An 18,553-nucleotide genomic window follows, 5' to 3' on the forward strand; every position below is an offset into this window, starting at 1 on the left:
AGCCACCTCCCGTTAATTGGAGCGCCCAATTCCACTGCAGGCCTCGGGGCGGCGCCCCGGGGGTCGGGGTCTGGGGCGGGGCTAAGTGCGGGGAGGAAGTCACCCTCTTCGTATCCGCTCACTGAGGCCGTAGTGGCCACCGACTCCGACCTGCGACAGTCATGTTGCCCAACACGGGGTAAGGGGAATCGGGAGCCGCGGGGAAGAAACCCCGCCGGGCGAAGTGGATGGCATGGGTGGCCCGGCCCCCGCGGTGGGAGGGTTAATGAAGCTGTCCGGCGAGGTCTGGAACTCTGGTCCGCGCCGGACACAGTGTTCCTCGAATCTGCGGTAACTTGTGAAAAGTAACGCAGAGTTGTGTACTTCAGGGTGGCAGTCATGTTACAATCTCTTCCACAGGTAAAGGATCCAGAGTGAGGTGTCTCGCCGCCCCCAAGGCGGGTCTCACTTTGGGTTTAGCAGTAGCTGCGTGCCTTGCCGAAGGCCGCGAGTTCTAGGTGAAAGGTCACTGGAACACTCGTGCGCCTAATGAGTCTCCACTTATTCGGAACGCTCGATTCTGGAAGAAGAAAATAATGGGGTGTTTAAAAAGGGATTTCAAATGAGTAACAAACTAAACTAATCTTAAAGTATGGGTATCTTTTGGGGGTACTTTTTTTCACTTTAAAACGATATTTAGTTGTGGTAAAATAATACATAAGGAAAAATCTGCCATCTTAACCATTTTTAAGTGTACGGTTAAGTAGTGTTAAGTATGTTTGCACTGTTGTGCGACCAATTTGCAGAACTTTTTCGACTTGAGAAACAAACTCTATACCAGTTAAACTACTCCTCTACCCCCGTCTCATTCTGTTTTGTTTCTATACTGTATGGGTGTTTTGAGCTGAGTGCCAAGTCCGTTCTGTAATTTACTTGAAACATATAGGTACGTTGCCAAAACACTTAAACAGCTCAGAAGGTTGAGTTTCCTTATCCTTAACTTTCAGCCTCCTACTTACTTTCTGGTAGGTTTCCAAATATATTCTGTGCATTTATAAATATATTTGGGTACACAGTCCTAAACGCACACACCCCACTTTAAAAAATAGTAGCAAAGTCCCTTCTGGGCTTTGGTATTTTTAACTAGTATGTCTTGGAACATATTTTCAGTACATGTTGATCTTCCTCCCTTTTAATGGTTACGTGGTGTTCTGTTTGTTTAACCAACCCCCTGTCATTGGATACCAGATCATTTCTAGTTTTTTGTTACTCCATCTTGCTTCAATGATTATCCTTGTATTCACCTGTTTGCACATATTCGAGTGTATCCATATGATAAATTCTTGGAAATGAAGCTGTTGGATCAAAGAGTAGACGTAATTAAAATTTTGATAGCTAATACCAATAGCCCTCCAAAGAGATTGCACATCCAAAAGGATGAATGAGATTTCCTAGTCAAACATGTTGGCAAACAGCAAAATGTTTGATAATAAAAATATTTGTTCTGTTAATAAAAATCTAACTAGAGAAAAAAATGGCACCTCATTATAGTTAAAATTTGTATCAAAGAGTGAGGATGAGGATCTTTTTATACGTTTAAAGCAGCAGTTCTCATCAAGGAGCAATTTTGACCCCCATAGGACATTTGGCAATATCTGGGAACATTTTTGATTGTCACAATTGAGGGGGGTTGCTACTGGTGTCTAATAGGTGGAGTCCAGAGATGCTGGTAAACATAATGCACAGGATAGCCCCCTTCAACAAAGAATTATCTTGTCCAAAATGTCTTTAGTAGTGTAGAGATTGAGAAATCCTGGTTTAAAGCCAGCTGTGTACCTTTTTCTTTGCCTGGCTTACACAGTTAGGTTTTTGATTGATCTCTAAGCTCTCTAGTGTAAAAATATTTGTTCTATATCATATGTGTTAGAAATGTTTTTCTGTTTTTTTCATTGCATCGAGTTTGATTATCCAATTTGTTTATCACGCAGAAACATGTCCTTTTATCGAGTCAGAGTTATCAGTCTATTCTTTTTTTTTTTTTTTTTGGCTGCACCCTGTGGCATGCGGATCTTAGTTCCCCGACCAGGGATGAACCTGCGCCCTTGGCAGTGAAAGCACGGAGTCCTAACCACTGGACTGCCAGGGAATTCTCCTCAATCTATTCTTTTAAAGTTTTTGTGTTTTTGTGACAAAGCTATAAGGCCATCTTAAACTAAGTTTTTTGTTTTTTAATTTGTAAGTATTCTTTTAGTATTTCTGTGGGGTTTTTTCCCCACTCAGATTTTTATCTACCTGAAATGAAATACTGTTTTGCATACTATTTTGGCATAGGAAGTGAGTTAGGAAACCCACTTATTTTGGTTCAGATGGCTGGCTGTGCAGTTGTTCCAGCACCATTGACTGACTAGTTATTTTTTTCTTTCTATTAGAAATTCCACCTCTGAATTCTTGTATATCTAGGGGTCTGTTTTAAAATTCTGTTACGTTGGTCTGTCTATTCATGTACCAGTACTAAACTATTTTAATTTCTCTAGTTTTATAAAATGCTTTAGTATCTCGGAAAGCTAGTTCCTGCCTCATTTGGATTTCTTTTCGGAATTTTAAGTGATTGTTTTTCTTTCCTAAAACAGTTAAAAGTTTCATCACATTTACCATGATTTTGAGGTCCCAGAGAATTTTGGTAAATTGTAGTGTAGGTTAACTCTACTTCAGCAAGTTTTAGGCGTCTACCAATAGTACTGAGGAATTTGGAACCTTTTTTCTTTCTTGCCTTCTATACTCTGGTTCTAATGCTTTAGAGATGGAGGAGTTCCTTAGTAGTACGGCCTGGTCTTCAGGTTAAGAGGAAAGCTGCCTTTGCCCTTCTTTCTGCCAATTCCTGAGACCTTGAGCATGAAAATGTCCTTTATCCTACTGGGAATCAATCCAACTAAACCAAAGGCAAAGGGGTAGAGCTTTTTCTTTTCTCTCTCTCTTTGCTTCCTCATTTTTTTTTAATTTATTTAAAAAATTTGTTTTTATTTATTTATTTTATTGACGTATAGCTTATTTACAATGTGTTAACTTCTGCTGTATAGCAGAGTAATTCAGTTATACATATATCACACACATGCATTCTTTTTCATATTCTTTTCCATTATGGTTTATCACAGGATATTGAATATAGTTCCCTGTGCTATAGGACCTTGTTGTTTATCCATCCTGTATATAATATTTTGCATCTGCTAGGGATAGGGCTTTTTAAAGCAACAATTGGGACATTTTCATCTAAATACTCACGTTTAAAGAAATCATTTTAACACTCTATGCATACTACCTTTTGTATAAAAAGAAGGGAAAATTATACACACACACACACGATGTGTCTTATGTATGTGTGTGTGTTTGCATATTTTTCAAAACAAAAATATGAGAAGGATAAGCTAGAAATTAAGGAATCTAGTTACTTATAGGCAAGGGATTGAACTTCTTTGAATATACACATTTATAAGTTTTGACTTTTAAACCATGTACATGTTTTACAACATCCCTCGTCAAAGATGAGGGGAAAGAGATAAGCTAAAATGGAATGTTACCATAAACAGAGGAACTTGACTATATGTCAAGTTTTTCACATAAACATACATAGAAAAATAATTCAATTCTTTTTGATACTTTTAGCTCTCCAATTAAAGATTGTTTATTTGCTTATCTATTTATCTATTTATTATTTATTTTGGCTGCGCCAGGTCTTAGTTGCAGCATGCACGCTTCTTAGTTGCAGCACGAATAATTTTAACATAGTAATTTGTGCACTCTTAGAGGGATTTGCTCTAAAGACAAGAGTGCAAAGAGGGACTGCCCTGGTGGTGCAGTGGATAAGACTCCGTGCTCCCAATGCAGGGGGCCCAGGTTCGATCCCTGGTCAGGGAACTAGATCCCACATGCATGCCGCAACTAAGAGTTCACATGCCACTGCAGAGGAGCCCGCCTGCCACAACTAAGACCCAGCGCAACCAAATAAATAATAAATAAATAAATAATGAGAGGAGAATGGGGAGCATCTATGCAAAAAAAAAAAGTATAACTTTAAAAGAAAAAAAAAAGAGTGCAAAGAAATCTTGAACTTAGTAGATTTATTATTGGTAGTGGTATTAGTGTAGTAATTTGAATACCATTGTATCTTATAGTATACAGTGTACCTACCTCTTGTTGGTCTGCTTCTTTAACAAAAGAACAGATGAGGATCCTTACTCCCCTCAGCCACGGGCGAGAGTGCTACTAGAGTCTTTTTCTATCCCCTAACCTGGCTCTGGGGGCTCTTGTCCTTTTTTCTTCCAGGAAGCCATGTCTCTGTCAGGATCCCATTCTTGTCACAAAAACTGTTAAAGTCTTGGATTTCTGTTTATCGTGTTTAACCTAGAAAGTTTAACATGTATATAACTTACCAATGTCTAAAGTAAAAAAGTTTTACCATTTCCCCAAACAATACAAGTACCTAGAAAAGTTGAACTCCAGTCACTCAGTTTTTAACTTATGTTATTGTAACAATATATTTTAATTCTATCTTTTTAATCTCCAAAATACTATTATTTATTATATTATTTATATTATTATAATTATCATTATAAATACTTTTTTAGATTTCTGTACTTAATTTACTAATATCTTTGGCTTTTATTCCTTCTAGCATAGCACCTCAGACCTTCAATCTGGGAACCTTCAATCTTTCTTTAGTAAATAAGGCATAAGAAAGAAAGAAAAAATATTTGGATTGGACTGAAAGAAACAATGCTGTCATTATTTGCAGATAATATGATTACATAGAAAACCAAAATAATGTATAACTAAATTATTAGATTTAATAAGAGTTTGACAAATTTTCAGGATACAAAAGTCAATGAGGAGAATTAGATTTCTGCACACAAGCAAAAATCAACAAGAAATACAGTACAATGGCAATAAAAATGGGAAGTTCAAAATCCAGACTATGGGCTATACTACAGGACAAATGATCTATATTTTTCAGCCAATAAATGGCATAAAGAAAATGGAAAGGGGAGCTGTTATAGATTAAAAGAGACTTATAAGATATACAGGCATACCTAGTTTTATTGTTTTTAATCTTTATTGTGCTTTGCAGATATTGTGTGTTTTACAGACTGAAAGTTTGTGGCAACCGTGCTTTGATGGTTAGTATTTTTTAGCAATGAAGTATTTTTTATTTAAGGTATGTACATTTTTTTTAGACATAGTACTATTGCACACTTAACAGAGTACAGTGTAGACATAACTTTTATATGCACTGGGAAACCAAAAAATTTGTGTGACTCGCTTTATTTCAATATTCACTTTATTGTAGTGGTTTGGAACTGAACTTATAATATCTCGAGGTATGTCTGTAACAAATTAATGCAATGTGAAGTCCTGACAGGATCCTGATTTGATCAAACCAACTGTAAAAAGACATTTTTGAGATAGTTGTTAAACTTTGCATATGGATAGGTACTAGTTGATATTGAGGAATTATTGTCAATTTTTTTAGTTGTGATAATGATATTGTTATATAAAAGTTAGAGATGCATACTGAAGCATTTATAGGTGAAATTATATGACTTCTGAGATTGGCTTTCTGATTATCACTTTCAAATTTTGATAATTGTTGAATTGTTAAATTAAAATGGGAGCTTATTTTAGTATTTTCTCTATTTTTGAATATATTTGAAAACATCATAATAAAAACTTAAAAATGGTCTTTAAGCATCTTTGCGTTGATTGTTAGTTGCAAGGGAAAGAATAGTAATTACACAGTGGAAAAATTTATAACACCATGGTTGGATGGTCAAAATTAACATTACCTTTGATTACAGAGAGACACTGTGTAGTTTCAGGTGTGAAATAGAGAGCAATACCATGTTCATGGATTGGAGCACTCAGTGTCATAAAGATGTCAGTTCTTCCCACGTTGAATTATAGATTCAGTACAGTTTCTGTCAAAATCCCAACTGATTTTGCTTGTGCAATTAAATAAGCTGATTCTAAAATATATGTGGAAAAGCAAAGGTCCAAGTATATCCAAGAAAGCTGTTATATTTAAGAGAGTGCAATCCATGTAGCCAAATGGAGCAGAATAGAGAGCCTAGAACTGTATATTTAGGGAGACTTAGTCTATGACAAAGCTGACATTAAAGATCTGTGGGAATGGACTTTTCAGATTGGGACAGTTGGTTAACCATATGGGGGAAAATGTAGTTGGATCCCTACCTCAATTCATATACAAAAATTCATTCTATGTAGATTAAAGACAAAAATTTAAAAGATAAACCATAAAATTTTTGGAAGACAAATTAATACAATTGTGGTTAAAGATGGATTTCTTAACCCCAAAAGCATTGGCTGTAAAATAAAAGATTCATAAATTCTGCTCTATGAAAATAATTTCTGCTCATCAAAATATAATGATTGTGAAAAGGAAGCCACAAATGAAAAGATTGCAAATCTTTAAAAGCTTATAGGGCTTCCCTGGTGGCGCAGTGGTTGAGAATCTGCCTGCCAATGCAGGGGACACGGGGTCGAGCCCTGGTCTGGGAAGATCCCACATGCCGCGGAGCAACTGGGCCCGTGAGCCACAATTACTGAGCCTGCGCGTCTGGAGCCTGTGCTCCGCTACAAGAGAGGCCACGATAGTGAAAGGCCCATGCACCGCGATGAAGAGTGGCCCCCGCTTGCCACAATTAGAGAAAGCCCTCGCACAGAAACGAAGACCCAACACAGCCATAAATAAATAAAATAAGTTTTAAAAAAAAGCTTATAGACTTCTATGAGTCATTAGGAAAAAAGTCAACCATGTGGAAAGATGAGCAAAACAAATTAATAGGAATTACACAGAAGAAAGAACATAGTGACTATTAACATATGAAAATATATTCACCCTTATTAGTAATAAGGGAAATGTAAATTAAAAGCATACTGAGATACTATTTCATATCTACCAGATTGTCAAAAATTTTAAATGTCTGACATCAAGTGTTGGGGAGGTGTGGAGCTGCAGGAACTCGTACTCATATATTGCTGCTGGTAGGAATATTAACCACTTTGAAGGAGGTTTGGCATTATTTGCAAAAGTTGAACTTCAGCATGTGTTTCAGTTATCTATTGCTATAACAAACCACCCTAAAACTTAATTGTTTGAAACGACAATGCTTTATTATTATTCACAGTTCTCTGGGTTGACTGGGTTCTTCTGCTCTATATAGTATAAGTTGAAGTCATTCATATGGCTGCTTTTAGCTGGGTTCTTGGCTGGGGCTGAAACGTCCTAAATGACCTCTTACCCTCCAGGGCCTCTCTCCCATGGCCTCTCATCAGTTGATAATCTGTCTCTCTTCTTTACAACATAGCATTTGGCTTCAGGAGAAAGTGGAAACTACCAGCCATTTTATAGCATGGGCTTGGAAATTCCAGAATATCATTTCATCATATTCTATTGCTCAAAAAAGTCATAAGGTGAACCCAGACTCAAGGGGAAGGGGAAAATATACTCCCTTCTCTTGATGGAAGGGATGCCAAAGGATTTGTGGTCATGTTTAATCTACAACTGTGTCCTGTAATCCAGCAGTTTCACCCGTAGGTGTATGCCCTAGAGAAACTCATGCACATGTGACTGGAAAAAGTGTACAAGATTATTTTTAGCACCATTGTTCATAATAGAAAAAAAAAAAAACCTGGAAACCATCCCCAGAGTCCATAAACAGTAGAATGAATAAATACTTTATAGTATGTTCATATGTGAAATATTGTATATTAATTAAAATAAGTGTAACTATTTGCACCAAAATATGGGTAAGTCTCCAAACCATGTTTTGTGAAAGAAGCAAGTCATAGAATAACATATACTGTATGAATCTATTATATAAAGTTCAACATTAGGCAAAAATTAAACAGTTTATTGTTTAGATCATGGTTAGGCAAACTCTATCTGTAAAGGGCCAGATAGTAAATATTTTAGATTTCCTGGGCAAGAGGCAAAATTGGAGATACTATGTAGGTGTAAGAGATGTATCTATAACATCACATATAAGAGATGTATGTATAATGAGAGAAAACCAATTTCCACAGTATTTTTTAATTGGTGAAACTCAAAATAAGTACTTTTTTGTAATGCATATCTACTAGTGACAAGAATGAAATTCTTTTTTGGGGAGAAGGAAGAGTGTGTTGGTTTCCTAGGGCTGCCATAACAAAGTACCACCAATTGAGTGGCTTTAAACAAATTTATTTTCTTAAAGTTCTGGAGGCTAGAAGTATGAAGTCCAGGTGTTAGCAGGACCATGCTCTGAAATTCTGGGTAGAATCCTTCCTTACCTCTTCCTAGCTTCTGGTGATAGCTGGCAGTCCTTGTGTTCTTAGCTTGTAGCTGCTTTATTCCCGTCTCTGCCTCTGTCATCATGTGGTATCCTCCCTGTGTGTCTGTCTTTACATAGGCTTTCCTCCTCTTAAAGAGACACCAGTCATATTGGATTAAGGATCCACCCTACTCCAGTATGACCTCATTATAACTAATTACATCTGCAACAACCCTGTTTCCAAATAAGGTCTCATTCGGGGGTACTGGAGGTTAGGACTTCAACATATCCTAACATTTTGGTAGATATAATTCAATCTATGACAGGGAGGTACAATTGTATTTTGGTGAATACAGTTCAATCCATAACAGGGAGATAATGTTTTGCTTAATTGGGGTTCAAATTTGGTGTTCCCTATCATCAAATTGATCATAAATGTTCATCTGTGAAAACGATTCTTAGCTCCAGGACTATGCACAAAGCAGATGGAGGGTCGGGTTCAGTCCTGGGCTTAGACATAGATATATAGGTGTTAGGAATAGTAAAAAAACAAGGGAATGAGTAATAATATTTAAAGTAGTTGTGAGAGGAGATTGGTTCAAGATGGTGGAGTAGAAGGATATGCGCTCACTCCCTCTTGGGATAGCACTGGAATCACAACTACCTGCTGAACAAGCATCAACAGGAAGACACTGGAAATCACCAAAAAAGATACCCCACATCCAAAGACAAAGGAGGAGCCACAATGAGACGGTAGGAAGGGTGCAATCACAATAAAATCAAATCCCATAACTGCTGGGTGGGTGACTCACAAACTGGAGAATAATTGTACCCCAGAAGTCCACCCACTGGAGTGAAGGTTCTGAGCCCCACGTCAGGCTTCCCAACCTGGGGGTCTGGCAACGAGAGGAGGAATTCCCAGAGAATCAGACTTTGAAGGCTAGTGGGATTTGATTACAGGACTTTGACAGGACTGGAGGGAACAGAGACTCCACTCTTGGAGGGCACACACAAAGTAGTGTGTGCACCAGGACCCGGCGGTAGGAGCAATGACCCCGTAGGAGACTGAACCAGACCTACCTGCTAGTTTTGGAGGGTCTCCTGCAGAGGCAGGGGGCAGCTGTGACTCACTGCAGGGACAAGGACACTAGCAATAGAAGTTATGGGAAGTACTCCTTGGCGAGAGCCCTCCTGGAGTGCGCCATTAGCCCCACCAAGGAGCCTGTGGGCTCCGGTGCTGGGTCGCCTCAGGCCAAACAACCAGCAGGGAGGGAACTCAACTGCACCCATCAGCAGACAAAGTTTTACTGAGCTCTGCCTGCCAGGGCAATACCCAGCTCTACCCACCACCAGTCCCTCGCATCAGGAAGCTTGCACAACCCTCTTAGATAGCCTCATCCGCCAGAGGGCAGACAGCATAAGCAAGAAGAACTACAATCCTGCAGCCTGTGGGAAAAAAACCACATTCACAGAAAGACAAGATAAAAAGGGAGAGGACTAGGTACCAGATGAAGGAACAAGATACCGCCCCCCCCCAAAAAAAAAGACTAAATGAAGTGGAGATAGGCAACCTTCCAGAAAAAGAATTCAGAATAATGATAGTGAAGATGATCCAGAACCTTGGAAAAAGAATGGAGGCAAAGATTGAGAAGGTGCAAGAAATGTTTAACAAAGACCTAGAAGAGTTAAAAGAACAAACACCTAGAAGAATTAAAGAAGAAACAGATGAACAATACAATAACTGAAATGAAAAATACACTAGAAGGAATCAATAGCAGAGTAACTGAGGCAGAAGAACAGATAAGTGACCTGGAAGACAGAATGGTAGAATTCACTGCTGCAGAACAGGATAAAGAAAAAAAGAATGAAAAGAAATGAAGACTGCCTAAGAGACCTCTGGGACAACATTAAATGCACCAACATTTGCATTGTAGGGGTCCCAGAAGGAGAAGAGAGAGAGAAAGGACCCAAGAAAATATTTGAAGAGATTATAGTCAAAAACTTCCCTAACATGGGAAAGAAAATAGCCACCCAAGTCCAGGAAGCGTGGAGAGTCCCAGGCAGGATAAACCCAAAGAGAAACACACTGAGGCACGTAGTAATCAACTTGATAAAAATTAAAGACGAAGAAAAATTATTAAAAGCAACAAGGGAAAAATGACAAATAACATACAAGGGAACTCCCATAAGGTTAACAGCTGATTTCTCAGCAGAAACTCTACAAGCCAGAAGGGAGGGGCATGATATACTTAAAGTGATGAAAGGGAAGAACCTATAACCAAGAATACTCTACCTGGCAAGGATCTCATTCAGATTCGATGGAGAAATCAAAAGCTTTACAGACAAGCAAAAAGCTAAGAGAATTCAGCACCACCAAACCAGCTCACAGCAGATGCTAAAGGAACTTCTCTAAGTGGAAGAAACAAGAGAAGAAAAGGACCTACAAAAACTAACCCAAAGCAATTAAGAAAATGGTAATAGGAACATACATACCGATAGTTACCTTAAATGTGAATGGATTAAATGCTCCAACCAAAAGACACAAGCTTGCTGAATGTATACAAAAACAAGACCCATATATATGCTGTCTACAAGAGACCCACTTCAGACCTAGGGACACATACAGACTGAAAGTGAGGGGGTGGAAAAAGATATTCCATGCAAATGGAAATCAAAAGAAAGCCAGAGTAGCAATACTCATATCAGATAAAATAGACTTTAAAATAAAGAATGTTACAAGAAATGAGGAAGGACACTACATAATGATCAAGGGATCAATCCAAGAAGAAGATATAACAATTATATACGTGCACCCAACATAGGAGCACCTCAATACATAAGGCAAATGCTAACAGCTATAAAAGAGGAAATCGACAGTAACAATAATACTGGGGGACTTTAACACCTCACACCAATGGACAGATCATCCAGACAGAAAATTAATAAGGAAACACAAGCTTTAAATGACACAAGAGACCAGATAGATTTAATTGATATTTATAGGACATTCCATCTGAAAACAGCAAATTACAGTTTCTCCTCAAGTGCACATGGAACACTCTCCAGCGTAGATCACATCTTGGATCACGAATCAAGCCTTGGTAAATTTAATAAAATTGAAATCATATCAAGCATCTTTTCCGACCACAACGCTATGAGATTAGAAATCAATTGCAGGGAAAAAAACGTAAAAAACACAAACACTTGGAGGCTAAACAATACGTTACTCAGTAACCAAGAGATCACTGAAGAAATCAAAGAGGAAATCAAAAAATACCTAGAGACAAATGACAATGAAAACACAACGATGGAAAACCTATGGAATGCAGCAAAGGCAGTTCTCAGAGGGAAGTTTATAGCACTACAATCCTACCTCAAGAAACAAGAAAAATCTCAAATAAACAATCTAACCTTACACCTAAAGGAACTAGAGAAAGAAGAACAAACAAAACCCAAAGTTAGTAGAAGGAAAGAAATCATAAATATCAGAGCAGAAATAAATGAAATAGAAACAAAACAGTAGCAAAGACCAATAAAAGTAAAAGCTCATTCTTTGAGAAGATAAACAAAATTGATAAACCTTTAGCCAGACTCTTCAAGAAAAAGAGGGAGAGGACTGAAATCAATAAATTTAGAATTGAAAAAGGAGAAGTTACAACAGACACCGCAGAAATACAAAACATCCTAAGAGAATACTAGAAGCAACTCTATGCCAATAAAATGGACAACCTGGAAGAAATGGACAAATTCTTAGAAAGGTATAACCGTCCAAGACTGAACCAGGAAGAAATAGAAAATATGAACAGACCAATCACAAGTAATTAAATTGAAGCTGATTAAAAATCTTCAACAAACAAAAGTCCAGGACCAGATGGCTTCACAGGTGAATTCTATCAAACATTTAGAGAAGAGCTAACACCCATCCTTCTGAAACTCTTCCAAAAATTGCAGAGGAAGGAACACTCCCAAACTCATTCTATGAAGCCACCATCACCCTGATACCAAAGCCAGACAAAGATACTACAAAAAAAGAAAATTACAGACCAATATCACTGTTGAATATAGATGCAAAAATCCTCAACAAAATACTAGCAAACAGAATCCAACAGCACATTAAAAGGATCATACACCATGATCAAGTGGGATTTATCCTAGGGATGCAAGGATTCTTCAATATATGCAAATCAATCAATGTGATAAACCATATTAACAAATTGAAGAATAAAAACCATATGATCATCTCAATAGATGCAGAAAAAGCTTTTGACAAAATTCAACACCCATTTATGATAAAAACTCTCCAGAAAGTGGGCATAGAGGGAACCTACTTCAACATAATAAAGGCCATATACGACAAACCCAGAGCAAACATCATTCTCAATGGTGAAAAACTGAAAGCATTTCCTCTAAGATCAGGAACAAGACAAGTATGTCCACTCTCACCACTATTATTCAACATAGTTTTGGAAGTCCTAGCCACAGCAATCAGAGACAAAAAAGAAATAAAAGGAATCCAAGTTGGAAAAGAAAGTGTAAAACTGTCACTGTTTGCAGATGACATGATACTATACATAGAGAACCCTAAAGGTGCCACCAGAAAACTACTAGAGCTAATCAATGAATTTGGTAAGGTTGCAGGATACAAAATTAGTGCACAGAAATCTCTTGCATTCCTATACACTAACAACTAAAGATCAGAAGAGAAATTAAGGAAACAATCCCATTCACCACTGCAACAAAAAGAATAAAATACCTAGGAATAAACCTACCTGTAAGGAGGCAAAAGACCTGTACTCAGAAAACTATAAGACACTGATGAAAGAAAGCAAAGATGACACAAACAGATGGAGAGATATGCCATGTTCTTGGATTGGAAGAATCAATATTGTGAAAATGACTATACTACCCAAAGCAATCTACAGATTCAGTGAAATCCCTATCAAGCTACCAATGACATTTTTCACAGAACTAGAACAAAAAATTTTACAATTTGTATGGAAACACAAAAGACCTTGAATAGCCAAAGTAATCTTGAGAAAGAAAAACAGAGCTGGAGGCATCAGGCTCCCTGACTTCAGACTATACTACAAAGCTACAGTAATCAAGACAGTATGGTACTGGCACAAAAACAGAAATATAGATCAATGGAACAGGATAGAAAGCCCAGAGATAAACCCACGCACATATAGTCACTTTATCTTTGACAAAGGAGGCAAGAATGTACAACGGAGAAGAGACAGCCTCTTCAATAAGTGGTGCTGGGAAAACCAGACAGCTACATGTAAAAGAATGAAATTAGAACACTCCCTAACACCAGACACTTGCAGGACTTCCCTGGTGGCGAAGTGGTTAAGAATCCGCCTGCCAATGCAGGGGACACGGGTTCGATCCCTGGTCTGGGAAGATCCCACATGCCACAGAGCAACCAAGCCCGTGAGCCACAAGTACTGAGCCCGTGTGCCTAGAGCCCGTGCGCTGCAACAAGAGAAGCCACTGCAATGAGAAGCCCGCGCACCGCAACTAAGAGTAGCCCCACTCGCCGCAACTAGAGAAAGCCCACGCGCAGCAACAGAGACCTAACACAGCCAAAAATAGAGAAAGAAATTATTAAAAACAAAAAGTTAGCTCATTAAAAAAAAAAAAAGACACATGTGCCCCAATGTTCTTTGTAGCACTGTTTACAATTTGCCAGGTCATGGAGGCAACCTAAATGCCCATCGACAGATGAATGGATAAAGAAAATGTGGTACATATATACAATGGAATATTACTCAGCCATAAAAAAGAATAAAATTGGGTCATTTGAAGAGACGTGGCTGGACCTAGAGACTGTCATACAGAGTGAAGAAGTCCGAAAGAGAAAAACAAATATCGTATATTAACGCATATACATGGAATCTAGAAAAATGTTACAGATGAACTGGTTTGCAAGGCATAAAGAGACACAGATGTAGAGAACAAACATATAGACACCAAAGGGGGAAAGCGGAGTCGGGGTGATGGTGGTGGGATGAATTAGGAGATTGGGATTGACATATATACACTAATATGTATAAAATAGATAACTAATACGAACCTGCTGTATAAAAAATATATAAATAAAAATAAATAAAGTAGTTGTCACTTTGTGGGTCGGTAGGAAGAAGAAAGATAGTTAGGAATAGACAGGTGGCTTCTGGGGCGTTGGTAATATTCTATTTCTATTTCTTGGTATTTATCTTATTTTGTTCTTTAAACTATACACATTAGTTTATATGCTTTTTGTGTGTTTGCTATTTCACTAAAAATAGTTAACACCTCTGTCCCTTCCTCACTTCTCCACTCCCCTTCTTTCTTGCTAAACCATTTATTCCTTATTTTGAAATCCTCCCACTTTTACCTCTTAATTTGCTTCTAGAGTGTAATCCTCCAGATCTTGGCAAGAGCTTTATGTTCTTTTGTTAACAAACCTACTTACCTGTTACCCCTGTCTCTGGTGACTGTCCCTTTTTCTCTTTGTCATTGTCACTTTTGCTGTCCTCTCCATCCTTCTCCTTAAACAAGCTTTTTATTTGCCTTTAGAAAGTAAACAAGAAAGTAGGTTTCCCTCTCTGTTATCTGACTTTATACAGGTTTTCTTCTCATCTAACAACTGAATAATTAGAAGGTTAAAATTTAAGGTTGGTGGATATAAAAAAATTAATGGACACAGAGAACTTTCCTAAGTACATTTGGATCAGAGAATCTTTTGAACAATACCCTGAGTTCTTTGCCAGCTTTCTAGGTTGGTTTGTTTAACAGTATTACTGAGATGTAATTCACACACCATGCAATTTACCCATTTAAAGTATACAATTAAGTGGTATATTATATATTTTTAGTATATTCACAGAATTGTGCAACTATCACCACAATCAATTTTAAAATATTTTCATCATCCCAAAAAGAAACCCCATACCCCTCAGCTGTCAACCCCCAAATCCCCCACCCCCAGTCCTAGGCAACCATTAATCCTTGTGTCTCTATAGGTTTGCCTGTTCTGGATATTTCATATAAATGGAATCATACAATATGAGATCCTTTGTGACTCTTTCAACTAGCATAATGTTTTCAGGGTTCAACCATGTAGCATAGATCAGTACTTCATTCCTTTTTATTGCTGAATATATCCCATTGTATTATGTATATATCACATTTTATTTTTCCATTCATCAGTTGATGGACATTTATGTTGTTTCCACTCCAGCTATTATAAGCAATGATGAGCATCTGTTAAACAATTACTAGCTTTTACATAATTCCTTTTAAGTGGTATGTATTCATTGCAGAAAATTTGAAAAATCCTGAAGAATATAAAGAATATGATACAATTTATTCATAATCCCACCACTCAAAAATAAGCTCTTTTTAAAAAATTTTCAAGAATAAGCTTTGTTAACACTTTTTCTGTCGGAAAAATACGTTTATGTAGTTTATTAATTCCTCATTTCTCTTTAAGATTTACTTCTCATTTGAGCAGATTTTGTTTGCCAAGTCACAGCAAATCTGGCCGCTGCAGTTGTAATAATTTGTAAATCATTGTACAATAGGAGTAAAGTAGAGTTATTAGCTATCAGATGGGGAGGGAGGAGGGTTTAGAGAAAGTTTGATAGAGGAGGAAACATGTTTTGTGACTATGTGCATGAATTCCTGAAACTGGTAAGTAAATAAAAACATTGAGCTTTCTAATAAGGTCACATTTGTTCTGTTGTAGGAAGCTAGCAGGATGTACTGTCTTCATCACAGGCGCGAGCCGTGGCATTGGCAAAGCTATTGCTTTGAAAGCAGCAAAGGATGGAGCAAATATAGTCATTGCTGCAAAGACCGCCCAGGCACACCCCAAACTTGCAGGCACAATCTATAGTGCTGCTGAAGAAAGTGAGTTTCAATACCTAGAGAATTTGCTGGAAAGTTTAATTATATCTTTCTGAAGTCTACCCTAAAAATAATTTTATCTGGTTAAAGAAATATTTTGTCACCTTAGAGCAGTGTTTGGGAACCATTTTTCTCCCCAGCACTTTTAAGTGATGGGAGAGACTCCCGTTAAATATCATGTCTCATGAGGGCAGTGGTTCTTGGATGGGAGCAGAGAGTAGAGGAGTGGAAGTAGAGGAAAGAATTTGAGAGGTGGATGGTGTGAACACTTTGAAAAAGCGCTCCATGTTACTTGTTCTCTGCATAATTCGCAAGTCATTATTTTAATACTTGCAGTTCACAAATAGCTATTGAGTGCTTATATTCAAGGCACTGTGCCAGGAGTAATGGCTTAAATTTCAGCTTCAGTTGATATTGCTAGTTTTGTTAGTTACGTTAATAGTATTGTGGTTATGCTAGGGGAATACATATGAAGCAATTATGAGTGAAATGATGCCTGAGGTTTGTTTTGAAATACACCAGCAAAAAACAAAATGAAATTGGGGGTAGATAAACAAATTAAATGACTGGCGAAACATTATCAATCATTGAAGATAGGAGATGGATTCATGAAAGTTCATTATACTATTCTTTATATTTTTGTATATTTTTGGAAATTTTCCATAACAAAGGTCCTTTAAATTACCTTCCCCATTTTAATAACATTTTAAAAAATTACCTTCCTATTTGGTTTTTTAATAGAGTTGGCCTAGCTAGTCTGCAGCTGGATATGGATTCATCAGTCTGTCCTACTGTAGGGCAGAGTTGCTAGTAGTTATAAGACATAGTTATTTATACTGATTTTCTGAAAATGGGGTACTTTTTTCTTTTGACTCTTGTGTCAGAGGTTTGATATTGATGAAAGGTTTAATATTTGAATGCTTTAATGTTTCTTTGTTTATCCTTTGCAGTCAAAGCAGCTGGAGGAAAGGCCTTGCCATGTGTTGTTGATGTGAGAGATGAACAGCAAATTAGCAGTGCAGTGGAGAAAGCAGTTGAGAAATTTGGAGGTAGAGCCTTCATTCTGAAATAATTATTGAATATTGGTAAAGTATAGGTGTAACTATAATTTTATATTTAATTTTCTTTTGATTATTTTTTACTGAGTCTTTTTGAGTATAACCAGAAATGGGTATTTGTTCATATAGAAGCACAGCTTAAAACCATCTGATGACTAATTGAATAATTATTAAAAATCATTATGGATAGTATAACAAATTTACCATCCAAAATAAAGTTAAGACCTTGACAATAACATACATCTAGCCAAGTGGTTCGCCAGATCCCATCCACTTGTCTCTCCCCAGTTCATGTAACCATCATTTGATGACTTTTTAATATTAATTGAATAAAGTGCAGATGACCTATTGGCATTCAAGATCTTTCACATTCTGGTGTTAAAAGACTTGTTTTGGTTTCGTCTTTCTTCTACACCCCTATGTAAACTCCCTCCTTCAGCCAAAATTGTTTACATCCATTTCCTTACCTTGAATTTTTTTTGTCTCTTAGCTTTTGCTCTTACTATTCCTGAGGCTCCTCCAGTGCCCTCTTCTCCACCTCTGATCTTTCCTGAAACGTTCCCTTCTTTGTCTTTTGAAATCCTACCTTTTTGTGCTTTAATCTCATCTCCTTCACGAAGCCAGTTTCCTGACTTATGCCAACTAATCAGAAGTGTACATTTTTCTTTCTCTGAATTCCGAAAACATTCCTTTGATCCTCATCTTGTACGACTTTAGATCTTAGTATTTCTTTTTTCTCCCCAATTGGTTCATAAGCTTCTAGAAGGCAAGTGTTGGGAGTTGAACTGAGACTTTGATGGCATTATAGCAAGGCACGTAACCATGTCCAAATCCTGCCCTATTACCACTCTCTCCCTATAATATTCCAGAGACTATATGTACATGCAAAGGACATTGGCCAATGGGAAACAAGGTTAATGCTTTATTGTTAGCAAGGCTCGTGCTTATAACTCCCAATGTGGAGTGCTGTGTTATTCTGGACTGCAGCACAAAGCTTTGGCTCAAATGGGGTCTCTTCCTTTAAATCCAAAATCTTACTCCTGGTTGGCAGCCTTTCCCAAAGTAATGTGAATGCCCATGAGAGAAGAGGAGAGAGAATGCAAAATTACTGGGTATTTTTTTTTGTTTTTTGTTTTCTTACTGATCGGGCTGCAAATATGAAAGAGGAAGGAGAGGAACCCACATTCATGTGCAGGACCTTTTATCTAAAATGACTTCACCTACTAGTAAAAGTGAGCAATTAGTGCCAATTAGGACTTAACCTAATTAGTTTAGCCATTCATTTTTAGGGAGGAATTA

At 37.4% G+C, this 18,553-nt stretch overlaps 1 protein-coding gene across 3 annotated transcripts in view; it reads left to right on the forward strand.

The window, feature by feature from the left end:
- The first annotated feature begins 58 nt into the window (after positions 1-58).
- HSDL2 (hydroxysteroid dehydrogenase like 2) overlaps positions 59-18,553 on the forward strand; it is a 76,675-nt gene continuing 58,180 nt past the window's right edge. For all 3 annotated transcript variants that reach the window (XM_007178201.2, XM_007178202.2, XM_057547956.1), the window contains exons 1-3: positions 59-178; positions 16,036-16,199; positions 17,147-17,245. In XM_007178201.2, the coding sequence (XP_007178263.1) occupies positions 162-178; positions 16,036-16,199; positions 17,147-17,245 (280 nt within the window). In that variant the 5' untranslated portion in view covers positions 59-161. The remainder of the gene's footprint in view (positions 179-16,035; positions 16,200-17,146; positions 17,246-18,553) is intronic.

Source organism: Balaenoptera acutorostrata, chromosome 6 (assembly GCF_949987535.1).
Source record: "Balaenoptera acutorostrata chromosome 6, mBalAcu1.1, whole genome shotgun sequence".
Taxonomy (NCBI): Eukaryota; Metazoa; Chordata; class Mammalia; order Artiodactyla; family Balaenopteridae; genus Balaenoptera; species Balaenoptera acutorostrata.